This window comes from Brachyhypopomus gauderio, chromosome 9, assembly GCF_052324685.1.
Source record: "Brachyhypopomus gauderio isolate BG-103 chromosome 9, BGAUD_0.2, whole genome shotgun sequence".
Taxonomy (NCBI): Eukaryota; Metazoa; Chordata; class Actinopteri; order Gymnotiformes; family Hypopomidae; genus Brachyhypopomus; species Brachyhypopomus gauderio.
The window spans coordinates 9163403-9183228 of NC_135219.1; the positions used below are offsets into that span (position 1 = coordinate 9163403).

The 19826-nt window shown below is 43.0% G+C and overlaps 1 protein-coding gene across 1 annotated transcript; it reads left to right on the forward strand.

The window, feature by feature from the left end:
- Positions 1-6644: 6644 nt before the first annotated feature.
- On the forward strand, positions 6645-19826 carry prkchb (protein kinase C, eta, b). The gene is made up of 14 exons (XM_077016895.1): positions 6645-7498; positions 9562-9625; positions 9762-9918; positions 10646-10680; positions 10850-10929; positions 11053-11182; positions 11360-11490; positions 11593-11733; positions 12039-12212; positions 13157-13311; positions 15607-15745; positions 15858-16046; positions 18244-18390; positions 18616-19826. The coding sequence occupies exons 1-14, from the start codon at positions 7154-7156 to the stop codon at positions 18760-18762; spliced, it is 2034 nt and encodes a 677-aa protein (XP_076873010.1). The 5' UTR covers positions 6645-7153; the 3' UTR covers positions 18763-19826.

The following is a 19826-nucleotide window of genomic DNA, read 5'->3' on the forward strand; positions in this document are numbered from 1 at the left end:
GTGACTGATGAGATCCAGAGGTAGGAGCCGGGCCTGAGGAACCACCCAGGTTCGACTTCCAGCGGCCGCTGGACTGCAGGGCTGAGAGGGGGGAGGAAGTGTCTGAATGACACTGTGGAGCAGAAACAGCTTGCTGTCTCGGGCCCAGAAATTACAATGCCTGCAGACCGGGAACTGCCTCGCAGAGTCAAATACCCCTGAGTGGTGCTTAGGGAGCGTTCAGAGAAGGGATGCCAGACAATTTGGACAGCATGTAGACTGTGGCATATGATTGGATGGAACAGAAGTTTCTTTCCAGAGCTTGAACAGATATTTGCTTGTCTTGCTGATGTCTCTCTCTCTCTCTCTCTCTCTCTCTCTCTCTCTCTCTCTGTGTCGGCCGAATGAGGTGGGGAAAGAAGGCTTTAGCTGTGGCACATCCGGCCAAGGCCTGGACTCTAATACTCTGGATTTCCAGGAGATTTCCTGGGCCTGTTGGCCCACTCTGTCAGTAAAGAGTGAAAAACATATTGTGGCTCACATTCAGATTGTTTATTTTCATTTGTTATGGTCCAATATGGGGTTTTTTTCCTTTCAGAATGGCAAGGCTGTTGCTTTCACACAAGTGAGCCTGTAAGAGTACACACTGAATTAGTTTAGCACTTGCTGATCATGCGTAAACTCTCACACATACAGTAATTTACCTCAGGTTCTAAATCAAAATCAGACCTTCTGATCTCAGGGTATTTCTCAAAGCAGCACTTCTCAACTAGCACTTAAGACAAACCATCTAAAGAACAGGCATTGTACTAAGAAATGCATCTTTGTGAAATACCCTCATCAGCTGCAAGTTGTTTGCAATGACTGAGACACAACTGTCAGCTCTATGTCAGAGTGCCTGGGGTCTCCAAAGTGAAATTGTTCATAGTGTCTGTGTCCTGCAAGAGAGGTTGAGTTTGGATGGGAAACCTGTGACAATACATATAGTGACTTTAATATTGTGTACAGAGTGACCAGCTTTGGCTTATGGTTTAAATGTATATTTATTTCAGACATTAGGGAAGAATTATGTAGAGTGTGACATCTGATTAAAGCTGGATATGCTGTTTGCTTTTCCATGGGGAGAGTTTTAGCATAGAGCATTGACTGGCTTTGGTTCAAGTTTAGTTGGGTTTAAATTTTTTGGGGGGGAGGGACATTTCCTGTAATAAATCCCTAAATCATTCCCAATCATCCACAGCAGAGCCGAATGCCAAACTTCAGCCTAATTAATATCCATCCATGTCAGAAACAGTGCTCCAGGCAGTGCTGCATTAGACCAAAGCCAGCCATCAGCTCAGGCCAGGATTACACCGAGCCTTTTAAGCCTGTTCTGAAAACGAGAAAACATTTATCTCAAGTTTATGCACAGTCAAGAAGTGTATAGATTACATTTTCACCGAACCCTGCACGAAGCAAACTGCTCTTATTGAGATGTTTCGAGGATGAGAACACCATGTCTTTCGCTGATTTTTTCCCCCTTTTATTCGGAGCGGCTCTGCACGCTGGCCGTTACGCCGTGCCTGGCTCGACCATGTCCACACAGCTGGGCTGAATTAGGCATCAGCGGGGCGAATGATTCCCACGTGTTTCCCAGGCACTGGCGTACAGCTTCATCTCAGGCCATGCGTGGAAATCGTGGCAAGCGCTTCAGGAACCAAGCATGACTTTTAGAAGTAAGAATGTCATCACACAGATGAAGGCTTTATAGCCTGACTAAATGAGAATCCCGCATAGCATATTTACAACAGTATGGAATGAATTTGGGGGGGATTTATTTGAATCATTCAGATAGATGTGGGCTTGATGTATATGTAAGGTCATGTCGCAAATTTAGTTGTGCTCTTCTCAAGATGCCGCCCACAAAAGTAGAAACATGCTAGTTGGATTTGTCAGTTTCGCTGAGACCATCATGTCAGCTTTAGGGAATCCAACATTCACAACTAGCCAGGTACAGTATATAATGAGCCCATGTCTTCCACTTATTACATACTGAGTGTAATTCTGTGTGCGTGATGTTCTTAATGGCTTCATACTTTCTTGAAAGGGTTTAATAAATGAACATCTTTACTGGTGATCAAGACTTTGCTAGGATACTGCCCCCGCGACCGGATCCCGGATAAGCGGATGAAAATGGATGGATGGATAGATATTTACTGGTATAGATTGAATGCTGAACCTTCTAATTTTATCAGATTTTTCTTTTTATCTGTATGTCACACATACATACACACACACCCTTACACTGTCCTTCATTATATAACAATAATAGTTGGGAAGTTGGAATATTTCATTTTTTTACAGTAAATCCCACACTCGACTTTGCAAGTCAGGTTGTACAATATTTAATGTAATAAAAGTCACCATCAAAAACCAAATAAATGGGCAATTACTATAATAAGACCAGTGCTGTAAATACAGGATTTAATTTTTATAATTTTACAATCTGTTGAAAGAACATTTAGTGCTTATTTGAAAGGATAACTTGGCATAGTGCTGTGGACATACTCTGTGACAGCTTGCAGGTGGACACACTGAAAGACTATCTCTCGAATAACAGTCTAGACACGAACGCACTTTTTAAATTCTAGAATCAGTTTCATGGACCATATGTCATATTGACAAGATGCTGGTACAAACGACACACCCAAATTACACAAAAACTGGCAATGGAGCAACAGAGCAAACCTTTCATGTTACTTGACCAACGAGAAAAAGAGACACCTGGGCCACTAATGAACTGTAAACACAAGTAAGCTGAGTGAATGAGGGGTGTGTGTTCGTGTGCGGCTGTCCAATGTGCACATTCCCTGGGCTTCTTTAGAGGACATGATGAACGAGGGGCTGCCTGCTGTCTGAAAGCTGAATCGTCTGTCTGCCAATATAGTAACTCGGTAGCCCGGACACTGACATTCAGGGGACACATTGCACAGGCTGTGATCGCAAAGCAGGTGTTGTGCGTGCGTGTGTGTGTGTGTGTGTATGTGTGTGTGTGGGCGCGCGCGCGCGCGTGTGTGTGTGTGTGTGTGTGTGTGTGTGTGTATGAGTGTGTGTGGGCGCGCGCGCGCGTGCGTGCGTGTGTGTGTGTGTGTGGGAGTGTCTGATTTCTCCTCATTTTGTATCATATGTGCTGCCTTCACTCACCCCTAACCCTAACTGTAGTCCTAACCCTAAACCTAACCATAACCCTAACCATGTTACTCCTGGCGAGTATCCTTAGCTCATCTCATATATTTACTAAACGTGGCACTGGATACACGCACATTTTCGAGTGAAGACAACATCTGCAGGTGTGAGGGATAAATTGAGACAGTGTGAGTGGGGAAAGGTGCTTTAGGGGACTCAGTCTAGTTCAGGACCCACCCCCAAGAGAGTGGCCCTGTACGGAGACATCGGCCCATACAGACCACGCGTACGGTCAGGTTTTCTTTTCTAGAGCTACAGTGACATCTAGTGGTTGATCACGGCACGTTTTTTCTACTCCTAGGGCGTACTCACACTAGGCTCTGTGATCCGGGCCCGGGCACGGTTGCCTGCCGAAGCACGGTTCGTTTGGCTAGTGTGAGCGCTCCAACCGTGCCCGGGCCCGGATCAGTTAACCGTGCTCGGGCCCGCTTTGAAGAGGTGGGCCAGGGCACGATTCATGTGGACTCGGGCACGGTTCGCTTCTAGTGTGAGCGCTATCCGTGCCCGGGCCCGCTTGGTGCCTCGTCTGATTGGTTCATTTCGCTGGAACTCAAACATGACATCAGTGATGCGACGCTCACGTTAAACAGTCATAGCGGCAAAGCGATTAGCAGACAATCGTTGTGTTAAATTATCGATAAATCTGTGCTTGCACCGTGTTTCTGCACTCCCAAAACGACTCCAAAAATACAATAAAAAGATAATCGTGAACTCTATAGTGTTGTGCGAGCGCGCTTTTTTCCAAATAAAGCGGCGTTGTGATGACGTAAGCGTGCTCGGGCCGGGTTGCTGAAGCGAGTGTGAGTGCAGGCCAGCGGGGGAGTGGGGAGGGGGGATAACCGGGCCCCAGCACGGAACGAGCAAACCGTGCCTAGTGTGAGTACGCCCTTAATCTCCATACTCATACAAATACTACACATACATTTAATACAACGTTCTAGGTGAACTTTCTATATTACTCCAGAGTATTTCTGAGTATATTAATTTAAAACATGCTTGGCGATTTAAAACTTAGAGGATGTTAACATAATGCACAGTTTACCTTAGTACACAATTCACATCATTTTGGCACAAATAAATGCTGCAAAACTTGTTGGCAGGTAGCAACAATACAGATTGATCAGTATAGAACAATAGGAGATGTTTGAAATGTTCACTTCAGAGTACACTCATAATGTTAGCACGTGTCATTTCACATCCTTTCCTTAGTTTTTCTCAATCGATTTGGTACATTTCTCACATCATGATTTACATTGGCATCACAAGAAGTGCATTTCTAAAAACAGTGCAAACAGCAAAACTCAATGAAATACCTGCAAAAGCACATACTTCACACAAAATAGGTAAGTCATTTTTTTCAGTGCCATCAGAATATCTAGTGTACCATTGCCTATGAACAAGGCAGTCAAAATATTTAGTCATGTTGTCAGTGCAATTATAAGTCACAGTCAGTGCAGACTGTAAGAATATTCTGAGGAAACTTGCTAAGCTTTTGATTTCAAGAATGCTGCACATTCTGTGGTATATCAAATTAAACAATGCATGTTACACACAAAATACAAACTTACACAGAACACTAAGTTACACATGACTGTATGTGGGAGACAGGAATCAAATTTGTACAGCAATATTGTTTGACTGTATTGTTCACACTGTAGTTTAATGACAAACACAAATCTGATTGAAATCCAGCGACCAGCTTCAGTCATTGTAAGCTTCAGCCACATAACTTAAATGTAAAACATGGTCCACAATTGTTGCCCTTATTTCACTGTTTTGTCCCCTCAGCCTTACATCACACAGTCTTACCCCTCTACACCACACAGTCTTACCCCTCTACACCACACAGTCTTACCTCTCTACACCACACATTCTAACCTCTCTACACCACACAGTCTTACGCCTCTTCTTGGCTGTTCACCCTATACATTGCCTCATTTTTCCATTATGAGACTTTGTGATACTGCAGGGTTTAGCATCTATAAATGTTTGCCAATTACAGTAAAGGTTCATGAGACGCACCTCTGACCTATGGTTGAACCTATTGGTTGGTCTAAACCTTCACAAATTCCCTTTCTTATTGTAACTGAATGTTCACCTGCAAACAATTTATCAATCAAATTGATAATCAAATCAATCAAATCAAATCTAATCAAATTAGGATGAATTACCAAAACGTAACAAAAAAATAAAATAAATAAATAAATGTAAAATTATGCCTTAGAGATTATGACAACATGTTCAGCACTTTTTTAATGACCTAGGCAATAACCTAAATATTAAATGTTTTGGAGGGTAAGACAATTCAACAGAAAATCTGTACAACACATTTTGATAAACATGACACAAGCAATTGATAATGCAAAAAAAAAAAAAACAGACTATTGTCCATTACCATTTGCTAAATGTACAAAAGCATTTGCAAAATGTGAAACACAATGATAAATGCAATTATGACACAGAGATGTGGGGATTGAATGAACAGTTTTGAGAATTTCCATTCTGATCTGAGAAATGAACCAAATCGACTGAGGAAAACTGTAATGCAATCTAGAACAACCAGTTCTGTGGGGTCTGCAATTTAAATGGAAGCCAAATCATTATTTTGTGATCTAGTTAGACCAAAAACCAGCTTCGATGTCCAGTTCTGCTATAGTCCAAAACTAAGTGGGCTGTTGGTCAAACAGTGCTAACACTCTGGACTGCATTCACGTGTTTACAGGACTGCATTTTTACTGTAAACTTAGGACTGGGAACTCTAGTGTTTTACTGTAACCAAAGAGCTTAGGTTCCTGACATGAATGAAGGAAGTGACCATATAGTTCTGGTATGAGACATTGAGCCATTATGACATTTTTACTGCAAAATATGTTCAGGGTTTGGCTCCTTTTTACTATAGATAGATAGATAGATAGATAGATAGATAGATAGATAGATAGATAGATAGATAGATAGATAGATAGATAGATAGATAGATAGATAGACAGACAGACAGACAGACAGACAGACAGACAGATATAGACAGACAGACAGATAGATGTTCAAGTTTCTTCTTTCTCTCATTTTTTTCTTACAGTTCAAATTCAAAATTCAGTCACCTGCTGTTGCTTGTAGGTACCAAAAGCTATTATTGAAATACTACTCTATGTTGGAGGATATTATTTCTATAATACTGAATATATAAAAATATTAAATAGAATATATTAAAATAAAGTATATAATATTCAACAATAGTCGTGATTTAAGAAATACCATTCTGTAATGTGTTTGACAAAGCCTCCAAATTACGTTAGTTTAAAATGTGAGTAAATAAATGTTAAAAAAAAAAACATTTTCATTACAAAAATATAGTATGTAATGCAGTGTGTTACCTATAATAGAAAGATTCTCAAGCGTTTGCGTGGGCATGCGTGATGTGTAGTATAAAGGCTGAGTCGTCCTCAGGCGTGGTATGGTAGCTACTTTCACATTGCTTGCGTTCTTTCTACTGCAGAGATGTGATGACAGGGACGGAATGGCCTGTCCTGTTGAATCAGAGGAAACTCGCTGAGAAGACGCACAGGGACATTCATACCTCGGGACGTAGGATCGCTGGGATTCCCTACTGAAAAATATCTGATGGCAGCTCAGTAGTTTCTCTTGACCTACTTGAGTTTCCTTGAGCCGTTGAACTGGAACTGTTGCTTAAACTTCATCTTCAAGAAGGTCCGTTCCTCTGAAGCTACGTTTGGTTTTTTAATTCTGAAACTTGAACGTTGTTTTAGCCAAATTACCCGGTTCGTCCTCGTCGGGTTGGACATGAGTGAAGCCGCCTCGCGTCAGATTCGTTGTTCCTGGTGTTATTTCATATTTAAGTCGCACACAGCGCATCTGACAGCCAGTACAGCATCGCCTCCATCCGCGGTTCCGTGAGACGCCCATCGTTTCTGAAGAATCCGGAGGTGTAAATATGAAATTCAACGGGTACATGAGACTGCGTATCAGGGAGGCGGTGGACTTAAAGCCAACATCTTTCTCCACAAGGCACACATTTCACAAGAAAACACAGCAGCTGGATCCTTATATTGTGGTGAAAGTAGACAACTTTAAAGTTGGACAGACCGCCACAAAAGGGAAGACGAACCGGCCGACCTTTAACGATGAGTTCTGTCCGTATGTGTCGGAGGGTAAGGTGCTGGAACTGGCCGTCTTCCACGACACTCCCATTGGATATGATGATTTCGTGGCCAACTGTACAATTCAGCTCGAGGATTTGTTAACGTCGTCAAATACGAGACAGACATTTGATGGATGGGTAAGGATTGGTTCTCTTTAAAATGATAAGTCAACACTAGCCTAAGGCAAAATAACTTACATTTACTCAAGCGGAAATGTGTATTTGGGTTGCTATAGGGCTTATGGATACATCACCAAATTCTTTTGACCAGGCAGGAAAGGCACAGCTAAGCATTAGTGTGTGCAGTGACACATGTTCCAGTGTTGGCCACATAGGCCTAAGTCACAACAGCAATTACAAAAAGTGGAAAATCGACCTAGCCCATATGTATTACTCGACCTAGCCCATATGTATTACTCTGGGCAGGTGCTCAAAAATCTTAAACATGAAACACTGCTCTCTTAGTATGCGAGTATAAATGCAAAGCTTCAATCAACCCATTGCTGTGCAGGCACACACATTGTCACATCAAATCTAATTTGTGGCACTGGCCTGTTTTGATATTTTGTCAACACAGGTATACAGAGGTAAACTCCTTTATACAGACTTTCACTCCGTTCACTGTTTTAGACCTCAGTGTATGCTTCCTCTGTCAGGGTCTTCACATGAAGGTCTTTGCATTAGCTAGGCCTTGCACAAAACCACAGACTGCAACCCACTGTGCATCATGGAAACTCTGTTTCAGCGGCAGTAAGATATGCTTACTCCGGCTTCATTTTCCTGTGTTCATAACCGTACTAAGTAACTTCATCTGTGAAGCACACGTGTGCTTTTTGCTTTTCCACTATTGCATTTATTAAGTCTTAGTTAATAGTGAATGGTATTTAAGTAGTAGCTTCAACCGAGGTAGAGTGAGGACCAAGAATTATTACCAATGTGGTCAAATTCAAGATCTTTTATTTAATTAGTGAAAACCGGCATTAAGAAACATTTTTATGTTACACATATGGTACATGATATATTGCTCTCTGTTTTCTCCCATTGCCTTACTCTCAGAGATTACTCACTCGATAATCTTTACTAGTGGCATGCAGCTGAACTGACCTGACTGGATTCTTTTTTTCACCCCTATCTCATGCTTAGCTCACACAACCACATGGTTTTCAATCCAGAGCTCCAGCAGGTGGATTAAAAGCAGACATCAATGCACTGCAAGACTGAACCACACAGCTTTTCAATTTACACAATCCCCAAATGATCACTGCCGAACATTAAAAAAAGTGAAATGGCATGAGCACTAATATCAACTTTTTGACTTCCTTTCAAAATTAAGATGTTGGTCTTGATTCCAGGCATTCCAGGATGGCTCGGGTCCTGTTTAGCTTTGTAGGATCAACACTGACTGCTTGGATGATCACGAGTCATCAGCTGATGTCACTTGCTTGCCATGCTATGGAACATGCCTTGGCAATTCTTAGCATAGTTCATTCATGTGTAACTGGTGTATTTAAAGTGTGTAGGGAGGTGTCGGACCTGCAGAACAGGCCTGTTTGGTTCCCACCTTATCTTCGTATTGCTAGAAATCCATTGGTGTAACTGCTACAGGGTGGCAGGCTGGTTGACAGAGAAAGGGAGGTGATTGAGAGGTGAAGTGAGTGACCCAGACGGAGGTCTAGACAGAGACTTGGCTGCCTGTCTCCAGCTTAGAGGTGCATCAGACATGAGCTTTTTACACACAGTGCCAAAGTAGAGCCACAGGTGGCACTGAGAACATTGGATCATAAAGCTTCATCAGCATCATCATCATCACTTTAGTTCATGTAGGCCCTTAATGACACTCAGTGTTGCTTCACTGACTACCTACATAAACATAAATCAAAGAAAAGAGAAGAAGACATTATAATTACTCAAAAATTACAATTTGTCTCAAAAAGCACTTAAACAAAAGGCAAAGAGAAGTACTTGTTTCCCCTTGTGTTGTAGTATAAATAATGAATCATACAAATCACATCCTGCTTTTTTAAAGGGTTTCAGATATTGTTGTCATTGTGGTTATAGCACAGTTATAGTTATGTGTTTAACTAGATTATGTTCTTGATCTTGTCAGGTAATGTCAAATATACTGATAGACAAGGAGACTAACTCTGCAGGAACACGTGTGGTGATCCATTTTTGTCTCCTGCTAATGTCTCCACCACCAGGTCAATCTGGAACCAGAGGGCCGTGTTTACGTCTCCATCTCTCTCACTGGCTCCTTCACCGATGGTAAAACGTACTTTTGCTTATTCGTTTTTCCCTTTCTTCTCATTTCATCACTCTTCACATTCATCGTGTAAAATAACACGTGTTCGTACAAAATACGGAAAGCGTTTCCTCATCAAGATGATGTCTTCGATTTCAGACGAAGCCACGGTTAACGGGCATAAATCCTGGAAGCAGTTAACCAGGAAAAGACAGAGAGCTTTACGGAGGAAGGTGCATCAAGTCAACGGACACAAGTTCATGGCCACCTTCCTACGACAACCCACCTTCTGCTGCCACTGCAAGAACTTCATCTGGTGATGGGAACACAGAGGCCTTCACATACAAACACATGCACACATAAAATATCATATTAGACCATGTCAGTATCTTTAAGGGATTATGGTATATCATTATCTCTCTTAAAACTGCTGAAAGAGCTACAGGTCAGGTACTATTTCAGGAGCAGAGTTCGGCTCCCAGTGATTCTTTTGCATGGTGCCAATGAGTAAAATCCATGTAAACATCAGTAAAGACCAGTTCCTTCCAACCTGTCGTGAGAAATGGCTTCAACTAAGACTGGGACTTGGGAGAGAAACTGGGAAAATATAGCATTTTAAACCAAACCAGGCCTGTTTCCCTGGCTAAAGTACAATGTGAAATGCCTGTAAAGTCGCCTGTAGAGTCGCCTGTAGAGTTGCTTTGTGCTTGACTTGTGTAATAGTACTGAATTACTTGAACTGAAGCAAAAGTATTGCCTGATGACATAAGGCAAAACAGTATTTTATTACTAAAATCAGAAACCTTTTAGAAATAATTCAAAGTAATAATGTGAACATTTGTAAACAGTTAAACAGTGGGCAGTATCCCCTGCCCTTTCTTGTCATCATGTCTAAGAATTGTGTGTGTTTGAACTGACTGGGTTTGGCCCAACATAATGGCCAAGCCCCCATTACCAGTCTGGTGATTCAGAGGGTGGTTTTAAATGTTGAATCTGGCCATGACCGTAGAAATTCTCAAGGTCTGTCTGTCATCTCTCCTCAGGGGGGTTTTTGGAAAGCAGGGTTATCAATGTCAAGGTAAATATGTTCAGTATTTTTCGTACTTTGCTGTTGGTTGAAATAAGAAAAATGAAAATAAGTAAGATAATTAAACCATTCGTTGACTGACATTTGGCGTGACATTCTTAAGGTCATGCAAACATAAATATTACAGTCAGGTTTTCTGTTTTTCCTTTGTTCCTCTTAGTGTGTGCCTGTGTGGTCCATAAGAAATGTCACCATCTGGTTGTGAGTGAGTGTCGTCGAATGAAAAAAGCAACAAGTGAAGTGGGTTTCTCTCATTTTCCCCCAATTTTATAACTGCATATAGTTTTATTATTACGAGTCATGTAAGTGTTAAACATAAATATATTGGATATGGTTCAAATATGAGTCCTCTCTTTCCCATAGGGCACAAGTCATGGTTTTAGCATCAACGTACCTCACCAGTTTAGTGTCCGCAATTACAAAGTCCCGACCTACTGTAATCACTGTGGATCTCTTCTCTACGGGCTTGTCAAACAGGGCGTCCAGTGCAAGGGTACACACTTACAAACCCAACTTCCATTTCTCTCTCTCACTCTCCTCTGTCCTTGTCATTCTGTCCCTCTGACAGACACGTCATATGTGTGTCATCTACTAGTTTGTGAGGCTGTTTTATCTTCTGCATTCTAATATATGTCTCGATGTGCTTCTTGTGCATATAACGCGTGCTCAGGCTGTAAGATGAACGTGCACATGCGCTGTCAGGAGAACGTGCCGCCCAACTGCGGCGTGAACAGTGCCGAGCTGGCCCGCAAGCTGGCCGAGATGGGGTTGGAGGTCGGCAGACTCAAGAACAACTCTCAGGTGCTCCGCCGCAGACACCAGGTTGAACACGTGACTGTCAGGATCTGACATTTGGTGGCTGAAATGAAGGTCCTGGGGATTGTGTGTGCGTGTGTCCCATAGATGAACACGACTGCTGTGAAGTCACCGAGCTCCAGCCGTGGGGGGGAGGAAGAGTGTGAGGCGACTGTGAACAAGGGCATGAGGCTGGGACTGGGGGACTTCATCTTCCTCCAGCTGCTTGGGAAGGGCAGTTTTGGCAAGGTAACACTGACGATAGTTGCGCTTTTGCAGACGGTGCCCACTGTAAACACGTGCAGCCGTACAAAATAAGCCCTCCAGGCTATATCCAATTTCCATGTCAAACAATCCAAAATATTTATTTTTGGATTATTTTTAATATCTAAAAATATGAAGTAGAGTAATATTTCCTCTTTGATGAAGGCATCGCTAATCTCAGTTTACTGTAATGAGAATAAGCAGATGGCAACCATGTACCGTAAGGTTGTGTGTGTGTGTGTGTGTGTGTGTGTGTGTGTGTGTGTGTGTGTGTGTGTGCGTACACACAGGTAATGCTGGCTCGCATGAACAGTGGCGAGAAGGTGTTTGCAGTGAAGATCCTGAAGAAGGATGTCATACTGCAGGACGATGATGTGGAGGCCACCATGACGGAGAAGAGAGTGCTCTCACTGGCTCACCGCCACCCATACCTCACACACCTCTACCACTGTTTCCAGACCACTGTGAGTGATTACAGGACAAACAGTGACCTTCCTCTAGCACATATACATACATTCATACTCAAATACATTTTAATTTTGGTCTCAGTATAGCCAAAGAAAAAAAAAATTAAGTTTAGGCTTAAAAGTTCAGCAAGATAGATAATGTGACCGAGACCATCATTCAGGAAAGTCAAATGGTTGCTCTACAAGAGAGTGGTCGCTGTGGCCTCCATCGGGAGGGAGCCTGTAGTTAATGAACAGCACTCATTGTAAGGGGATGGGTTGAAGCCCAGGGTGAAGCCCTGGTGGCCCTGCATGAAGGGTGGATGTGTGAGGGACACGTGTGGGTGAAGTGTGAAGAACAGAGTAGCCCTCCCTGAAGGTGAAGGCAGTGTGACGGTGTTATATTCTCAAACCTTAGCTTGATAGCTTTGAAAAATGATAGTAAAGTTTACGATTCCCCTCATCCAGACCGAAGCTTATTTCTTCCTCTTCATAGCGATCAGTGACAGAAAGTAAACTTGAAATTTCCTCAGGACCCAAACAGACTTTGCAGTGTTCTGAGTTTAAGTGAATTCACCACTAAAATATGGAGATCAAACAGCAGGTGGCAGCATTTTCTCACCCGTACACATTTTCACTGCGTTACACAATGTGCCTCACTGGTGAGTAGCACACGTTCAGCATAGAAGAGACAGTGTAGGCCATCAGCTGTCTGGGAAGAGGCGACTGAATGAGAAAACAGAATGTTGCTGATTCACATATATAGTGGGGATTTTCATCCCCCACTATAACATCAAAAAGTGTGGGCCACCTACAACAAGATGTTTATTGTGTGAAAAGATGTATGCGTTTATTGTGTGTAAAGATGTGTGTTTATTGTATCTAAAGATGTGTTTAATGTGTGTTTTAGTACTCCAGATAGACTAATTGCTGTCCATGATCCTGCCTTGATGTCTTTCTAGGACCGTTTGTTCTTTGTCATGGAATTTGTAAATGGCGGCGACCTCATGTTTCACATCCAGAAGTCTCGGCGGTTTGAGGAAGCTCGGGCACGCTTCTACGCAGCCGAGATCACCTCCGCTCTCATGTTCCTCCACTCTGAAGGCATCATATACAGGTAGTCAAAGATTCCCAGTCACACAGGTGCACCGATTACTACTCACCTGTCTCGGTGTTTGCCAACACGTGGCCTGTCAGAAGGCGTGTGGAACTTTGTGACCTGTTTCTAAGTCTTCTCATTTTCATTTACATTCTTGTTTATGTATTTATGTGGTTTACTACCGTGGAAGCAGGTTGGTTGTTATTCATTGCTGTCATTTGTTTGACACCCAGGCAAACATACTTGTTTTACTTCTACAGTGTACGTCACAAGTTATTCCCTACAGCCTTTCCACCTGTGTGTAGTTGTCTGTGTAAGGTTTTGTTTGTGCCTGCCTCAGTGTAATTTGTCAGCTCTTATGGAAACTCTCCCATCTGAAAGCTAAACTACAGTTCATGGCTCTCCCTGTGACCTGCTCTTGCATGTACAAGCAATTCATCTTTGTTCATCCATTATAGCAAGCCAAGACAACCTAACCCATCCAGAACCCTAGCCCTCGCCTCTAGAACCTTCTAGAAGGCCTTGTGATTTCCAGTTTCTTTTGTAGGGCTGTTGCTGAGATATTTCAAAACACCCTACTCACCTCCTGAGCTTTATGACTGGACTGCCCTGTTAACAGCCAATTTTACTCACAGATTATTGCCAATTATAATTACAGGTTAAAAGCAGTTGAAAGAAATCTGTAATTGCAGCAACGCCCATTAAAAGTTTTGGGTTTTTTTAATTTAAGTTTTGTGATGGAAGGACTGAAAATTACAAGAGGGCTTTGATCTTGTTTCTGGCGGTGTGTTTAAGTGAACATGCCCAGTGAGCATTTTGTGTGCGCACGCTCTCAGTGGACTGTGCCATGAAGTCACACAAACATAAGCTGTTTCCCAGAAGGAAGAGGGAAGGAGTGAAGCCCTTTGGTCATGCACAAGCTTGCCCATGCAAGTACCAACTTCAGCAACCTACTTGGATTATAACAACGTTTTGCATTGCCACAATGCAAATGAGAATTGTTTTGATAACGTGGGGAAAACCCCTGAGTCAATAAAGCCCTACTGTTTCATCTTGCCGACCCATGATCTTGGATCAGGAGCAGAGACGATATAATCCAGTGTTAATCTGCCTATGATCTAATCTGAGGAAGAAGAGACAGGGCATTGGCCTTGCAGTCCTCTGGCCCTGATTTGTTTATAGTCTGTTAGTAATTTTATTGTCAGTTCATCAACCTCTTCTCATCTTGGACTTAACCAGGTTACATCATCTCATTTGCATAATGATAACTTCCCATTATCTTTTTCATTATTAGCAGCGTAAGTATTTTGGCTGATGTACTTCTTTGAAGAGAAGGATGTGTTGATCTGACTGCTCTCCTGTTTCTCCCCTGCATCCTGTTCTCTGGTGCAGTAGACCAGAGAACATCTTCAGAAGGTTTGGGAATGTTTAGATTAGTGCACTGGTTTTACACGTGTCTGTCGACTAGGCGTACAGTAACCGGAGAAGGCATCCTGTTTTTTTAAGTTCCCATGTCCATACCCGACTGGTCTGTGGTGAATGCCCAGGCTGGTGAACGTGCCACGTGGTGTGAGGCCATGCCAGCTCTCTGCCACGGTGAACGTGAGAGCCTGCACGTGCCCAGACGCACGTGCCCTGGTGGTTCTCCTCTGGTTTTTCCGTCCGAGCTTCCGAGTCGTTCCCGATGCCTGTAGTTGGACAATTCTAGTCACAAACCAGTCTGGGATTTCTGCACAGCGGCCCCACCGTCTGTAGCATTTCCTCCAGGTAGAGCGCTGGTTCGTGGTGATGTCATACCCGAGGTCACTGTTCCTCTGTAAATGGCTTCCTGCTGGAGTTCAGATTACACTTGACTCCTTTGTCAGAATCCCATCAGCCTCTGTGCTGTGGATCAATACTGATCCTTCCGCCATGTGACTTGAGTATGTGACATCTCCATTTCCCTGACCTTTTGGATGCTATTTTAAGGAGCGTATATATCCCCTTTGAAAACTATTAGCAATGGACAATGCACCTTTTTCATTTCTTTTATGACTCATATATTCTTTTGGTTAGACGTGCTTTGCAAAATTTTTTTAATCATGCTGGCCTCTCATAGCATTCTGCATTCAGCTCTAGGTCTCTAGGTCTTAGTTTATTGTGCTCTTAGCCATCACTGAGATTAATCCTCATCTCCAGTTTTCTGTTAATCTCAGCGATCCCTTGAGAACATCTCAGATGTAGTAGTATTCATGCGTACATTTGTAATATGGCTAGACAAGTAAAATACAGCAATCACTAAATAAAACTGCCTTTGTTTATTGGCTGGAACAGGGACCTGAAGCTGGACAACGTGCTGTTGGACAAGGACGGCCACTGTAAACTGGCCGACTTTGGCATGTGCAAGGAAGGAGTTCTGGACGGAGCACGGACGAGCACCTTCTGTGGGACACCGGACTACATCGCACCGGAGGTGACCGCATCCACAGAGACTATCACGTGTGCCCGCATGTGACCGCATGTTGTGCATACCGTCTAACAAACGCACCCGCTGGCTGGTGTCTTCTGCTTCTCCCCTGACTCAGATCATCCTGGAGGAGCCATACGGCGCGTCGGTGGACTGGTGGGCCATGGGCGTGATCCTGTACGAGATGCTCTCAGGCCACGCCCCGTTCGAGGCGGAGACGGAGGACGAGCTGTTTGAGTGCATCCTCAGGGACGAGGTGATCTACTCGTCCTGGCTCAGCAACGAGGCGGAGGATGCCCTCAGAGGGGTGAGCTGACCTCTGACCTCTGACCTCAGCTCCGTCTGGCTGAAACCTTCCCAAAAGGGAATCCAGACACAGCAGAGCCATCTTACACTTGTCCCACAAAAAAACGAAAGCCGTGACAGCATGTTTGAAAATGCAGAAAGATGAGAGTTAAAACTCAGCAGCCACGCCTAAACTCGTGTGTCCTTTGCAAACTACCAGCGCATCTAGGTCAAAGGTTGACGCATGAGTCACTACTCAACTTACATCATAAGCATTTGCCAATAAGAGCAGCTGGCTTCCTGTTATTCTTTCCACTATAAGCAGTCAACGCACAAAGCACAAAGCATCACCAAGGATGTGAGGTCTTCATCTACCACCACATTAAATAGTGCCAGTGAAGATATGGGTGGTCTTCTTGTTTCTTCTCCAAATGTTGACATGTATTGGAATCCATATAACTTTTTTTTAATTATTGATCTGTTTTCATCCAGCAATACAATACAGTAAAGCACTTTGTGCCTGGATTCTCAGATCTATGAACTTCTGGTTATGTCAGAACATATAAAAACGTGTGTAACAAAACCAGACAGACAATAGATGTTTAAATAGATGTAACCACATGCTACATCCTGGAAAAACAGAGCGGCCGTTGTGGCAGCCTGATGCGTGGTGCTGTGAGAGCAATTGCATAAGAGACCAAAAGGGTTCGGAACCGCAGAGGAGGCCGCTGGGACGCGCGTGCAGTATGACTGCTGCCTCAGTCTTGGCTGGGCTGGAAGACGAGCTGCCAGCACTCGGCCCCGGCTTCCTGGCACGGTCCTGTCTCCATCTCCTTACGTAAGCGTCCTCAGATGCCTCTGTCAGCAGCCAGGCCTCTGGTTGGAGGGTTGGGAGGGTGTGTGATGTGTGCAACTTTGGTATCGAGTTTGCAGCTGAGTCTTTGTTTTGACAGGCCTGTGCTACGTCACGCTATGAATTATGGGACGAGATGGGACTTTGGTGCAGCATACTGCAGCACAATGAATAGTTGTTTTTTTTTTTACTAGGAAATAATCAGGGCATGACTTTTGTTATGTGATGTTATCTACATAAGGGTAGACTGTTGGAGCATCAAATGTTTTGTTTTGTGAGGGCTTTGTTTGCTGGATTTTTTGGGGGGTTTGGCTAAATGGTAATTCAGTTCATTTGTACTCCATCAAGGGTTAACACCTGTGTCTGTGGGGCTCAACTCCCAGGCCATGTGACTGTAGGCAGACCTCTGCGGACGGATTGGGTTTCAGCCTGCAGTTGATTGGAGGGAGATTGTTCCTGCCTCTCTTCAGAGTCTCACTTTACATTGTAATGCTTCCTCTGTTTAGATTCCTGATCAGTTTGTGTTGGCCAGGAAAATGGTGTCCAACCTAAAAATATCTGCATGGGACTGGCTTTTTTTTGTTGTTGTTGTTGTTTTTAAATCGACATCCACGTTATATACCTGCAGGAAGGTTATATATAGGTTTTTCTCAAAATGTTCTGAGAGCAGAGATTGCATTTCACGTGAGCCCAGAGCAACAAGACTGCCAGGGTGTGTCTCAAAAGGCAGCCACTTAACAAAGGAAGCTAGTTGTAATTTATGGCTTGCATTGTGAACACCTATAATGCCATAATGGCATGTTAGTGCATGCAGAGGGTAGAACCTTAATCGCCTTGGCAACTCAATAAACAGTCATTTTCCCAGTGAGTACAATCAGTTTGATTAAACAGGATTTCTAACTTCTATGTGAACCTGTCCTACTGAATGCTTCCTTTGGGCCACTGAAGGAGGTGGACCTAGAAGGCTATTTATTTTTATTTGGAGTGCAATAAAACATTTGTTCCTGACCTTAAACAGCACGACCTTCTTTGACCCCTTCACTATATAACAAAACCCATTTGACTGTAACTGGACAAAATACAATTTTAAAGAGGTGGGATATACTGTTAGATCCCCCTGACGTTACTCAGAGCTCACACTTCAGTCTTTCACACTTTCGTATTCCATGCGTACCAACCCTATGCAGTGTACACATGGGAATGTTTTAATGTTTACCTTAAATCCTTATCATTATCAGAAATGTGGTGATTATGAAGTATGGATCTGCTTGAAGTCCAAAATTTGTTTATTTTGACCCTCAAACATGAAATGGAGTCACACTGGTATAAAATATGAAGCTCATACCCATCTTATTTCCTCCTGTAGTTCCTGAACAAGAGTCCGTTGTGCCGCCTGGGCTGTGTGGAGAGGGATGGAGGGGAGGAGGCTATCATTGCCCATCCCTTCTTTAAGGGGTTGGACTGGGAGAAGCTGAACAAACGTGAACTGGAGCCTCCGTTCAAACCACGAATAGTAAGGCAGCCGGCATGAGCCAGCAGTACTAATGACGCCACACCTATTGGCTTTCATCTCTGGCAGTACTGGCTTGACATTTACACTTGTGTTTGGCTGCAAGTAACAGGTCACTGCTTATTTAAGCTTTAACGTGGACACTGATATTAAAACATTTTTGCAGTCTGAAGCACAAAAATATCTCATCATGTTTGAACCATGACATTTTCATCTTCTGCCGCATAGAAATCTTCAGAGGACGTGAACAACTTTGACCCCGATTTCACTCAGGAGGAGCCAACACTCACCCCAATAGAAGATACACTTTCCCCCCTCAATCAAGATGACTTCAGTGGTTTTTCCTACACAGCTCCTGACCTGAAGCACAGCTAACAGAGAGACAGAACCGCTTATTTGTCAGTGGACATTTAAGGTGCACACTGCTTCACCACCACACAGCTGTCCTCCCAAGGAGGTCACACAAATGTTAGCAGAACGCTTAGACCAGTCTCCGTAAGTCTCAGTCCTGAAGCTCCCCTGTATTGTACAGATTATTGCAGTCATTTCTAAACACAGTACTTGGGCCCTGATACGCTTGCCATATGATTTCAGTTCTCTGTTCATTCTCAGTCTCTCTGTGACCTGAGGCAGGTGTGTTAGGGACATGGAAAATGTACTAAATGTGCAGTGCCTTGATTTCCCAGGGCAGAGGACTAATGAGGAACAGTACAGTTGGTTTTGTTTGTTTTATTTAAAACATGCAGTTGACTTGCTAATTGGCTGATGAGTTGATTGTCTTAAGGTGATTTACAGTAAGGAAAATGCTGAAGAGTGTACTTCAGGACTGCTGTCTGGAAATGCTGACTATCCTCAAAACAAGACACTGTGATATTGTTTACTGAGGACTATTACTTCCACCGTGCCCTATAATGTCCACTGAGCCCTGTTACTTCCTATTGCTCACTATAAATCTTCCAGATCTTCCACATACACCTATTTTCATGACATTCTGGATGTGTGAGTATAAAAGCAATATTACATGCTTGTTCATGTATCAACCTGCAATGAGAATTGGGTTCAAAATATACTTAATTATTCTGATTAAAAAAACTTCCATAAATGTTAGCTTGTTGATGCTATATTTCCTTGTCCGTGGTTGAACTGTGCACTTACTGTAAAGATTTCATGCAATCTAATGTGAAGACCATTATGACCTACTGTTATTTCAAACAAGCCTATTAAGTTATATTACCATTTTCAAAATCACTTACTTTCTATTTTTTGTGCCCAAAACGTTTTATGCTGAATGGTGTTTGAAGAGTCACATGACCATGTCCTAAAACAGTGCCTTTAAGAGCACATATCATTTCATCTTGTTTAATTTACAGCTCCAAAAAGCCATGAGGCTGTTTTTCTGTCATATGCATTAAAACACAAGCAAAACTTAAAGGTCTTGA

Coding starts and splice junctions, on each gene's coding strand:
- prkchb (XM_077016895.1), top strand. CDS start 7,154: ATGAAATTCAACGGGTACATGAGACTGCGTATCAGGGAGGCGGTGGAC. Junction 13,312..15,606: donor TCTGAAGGCATCATATACAG/GTAGTCAAAGAT, acceptor TGGCTGGAACAG/GGACCTGAAGCTGGACAACG. Junction 15,746..15,857: donor CGGACTACATCGCACCGGAG/GTGACCGCATCC, acceptor CCCCTGACTCAG/ATCATCCTGGAGGAGCCATA.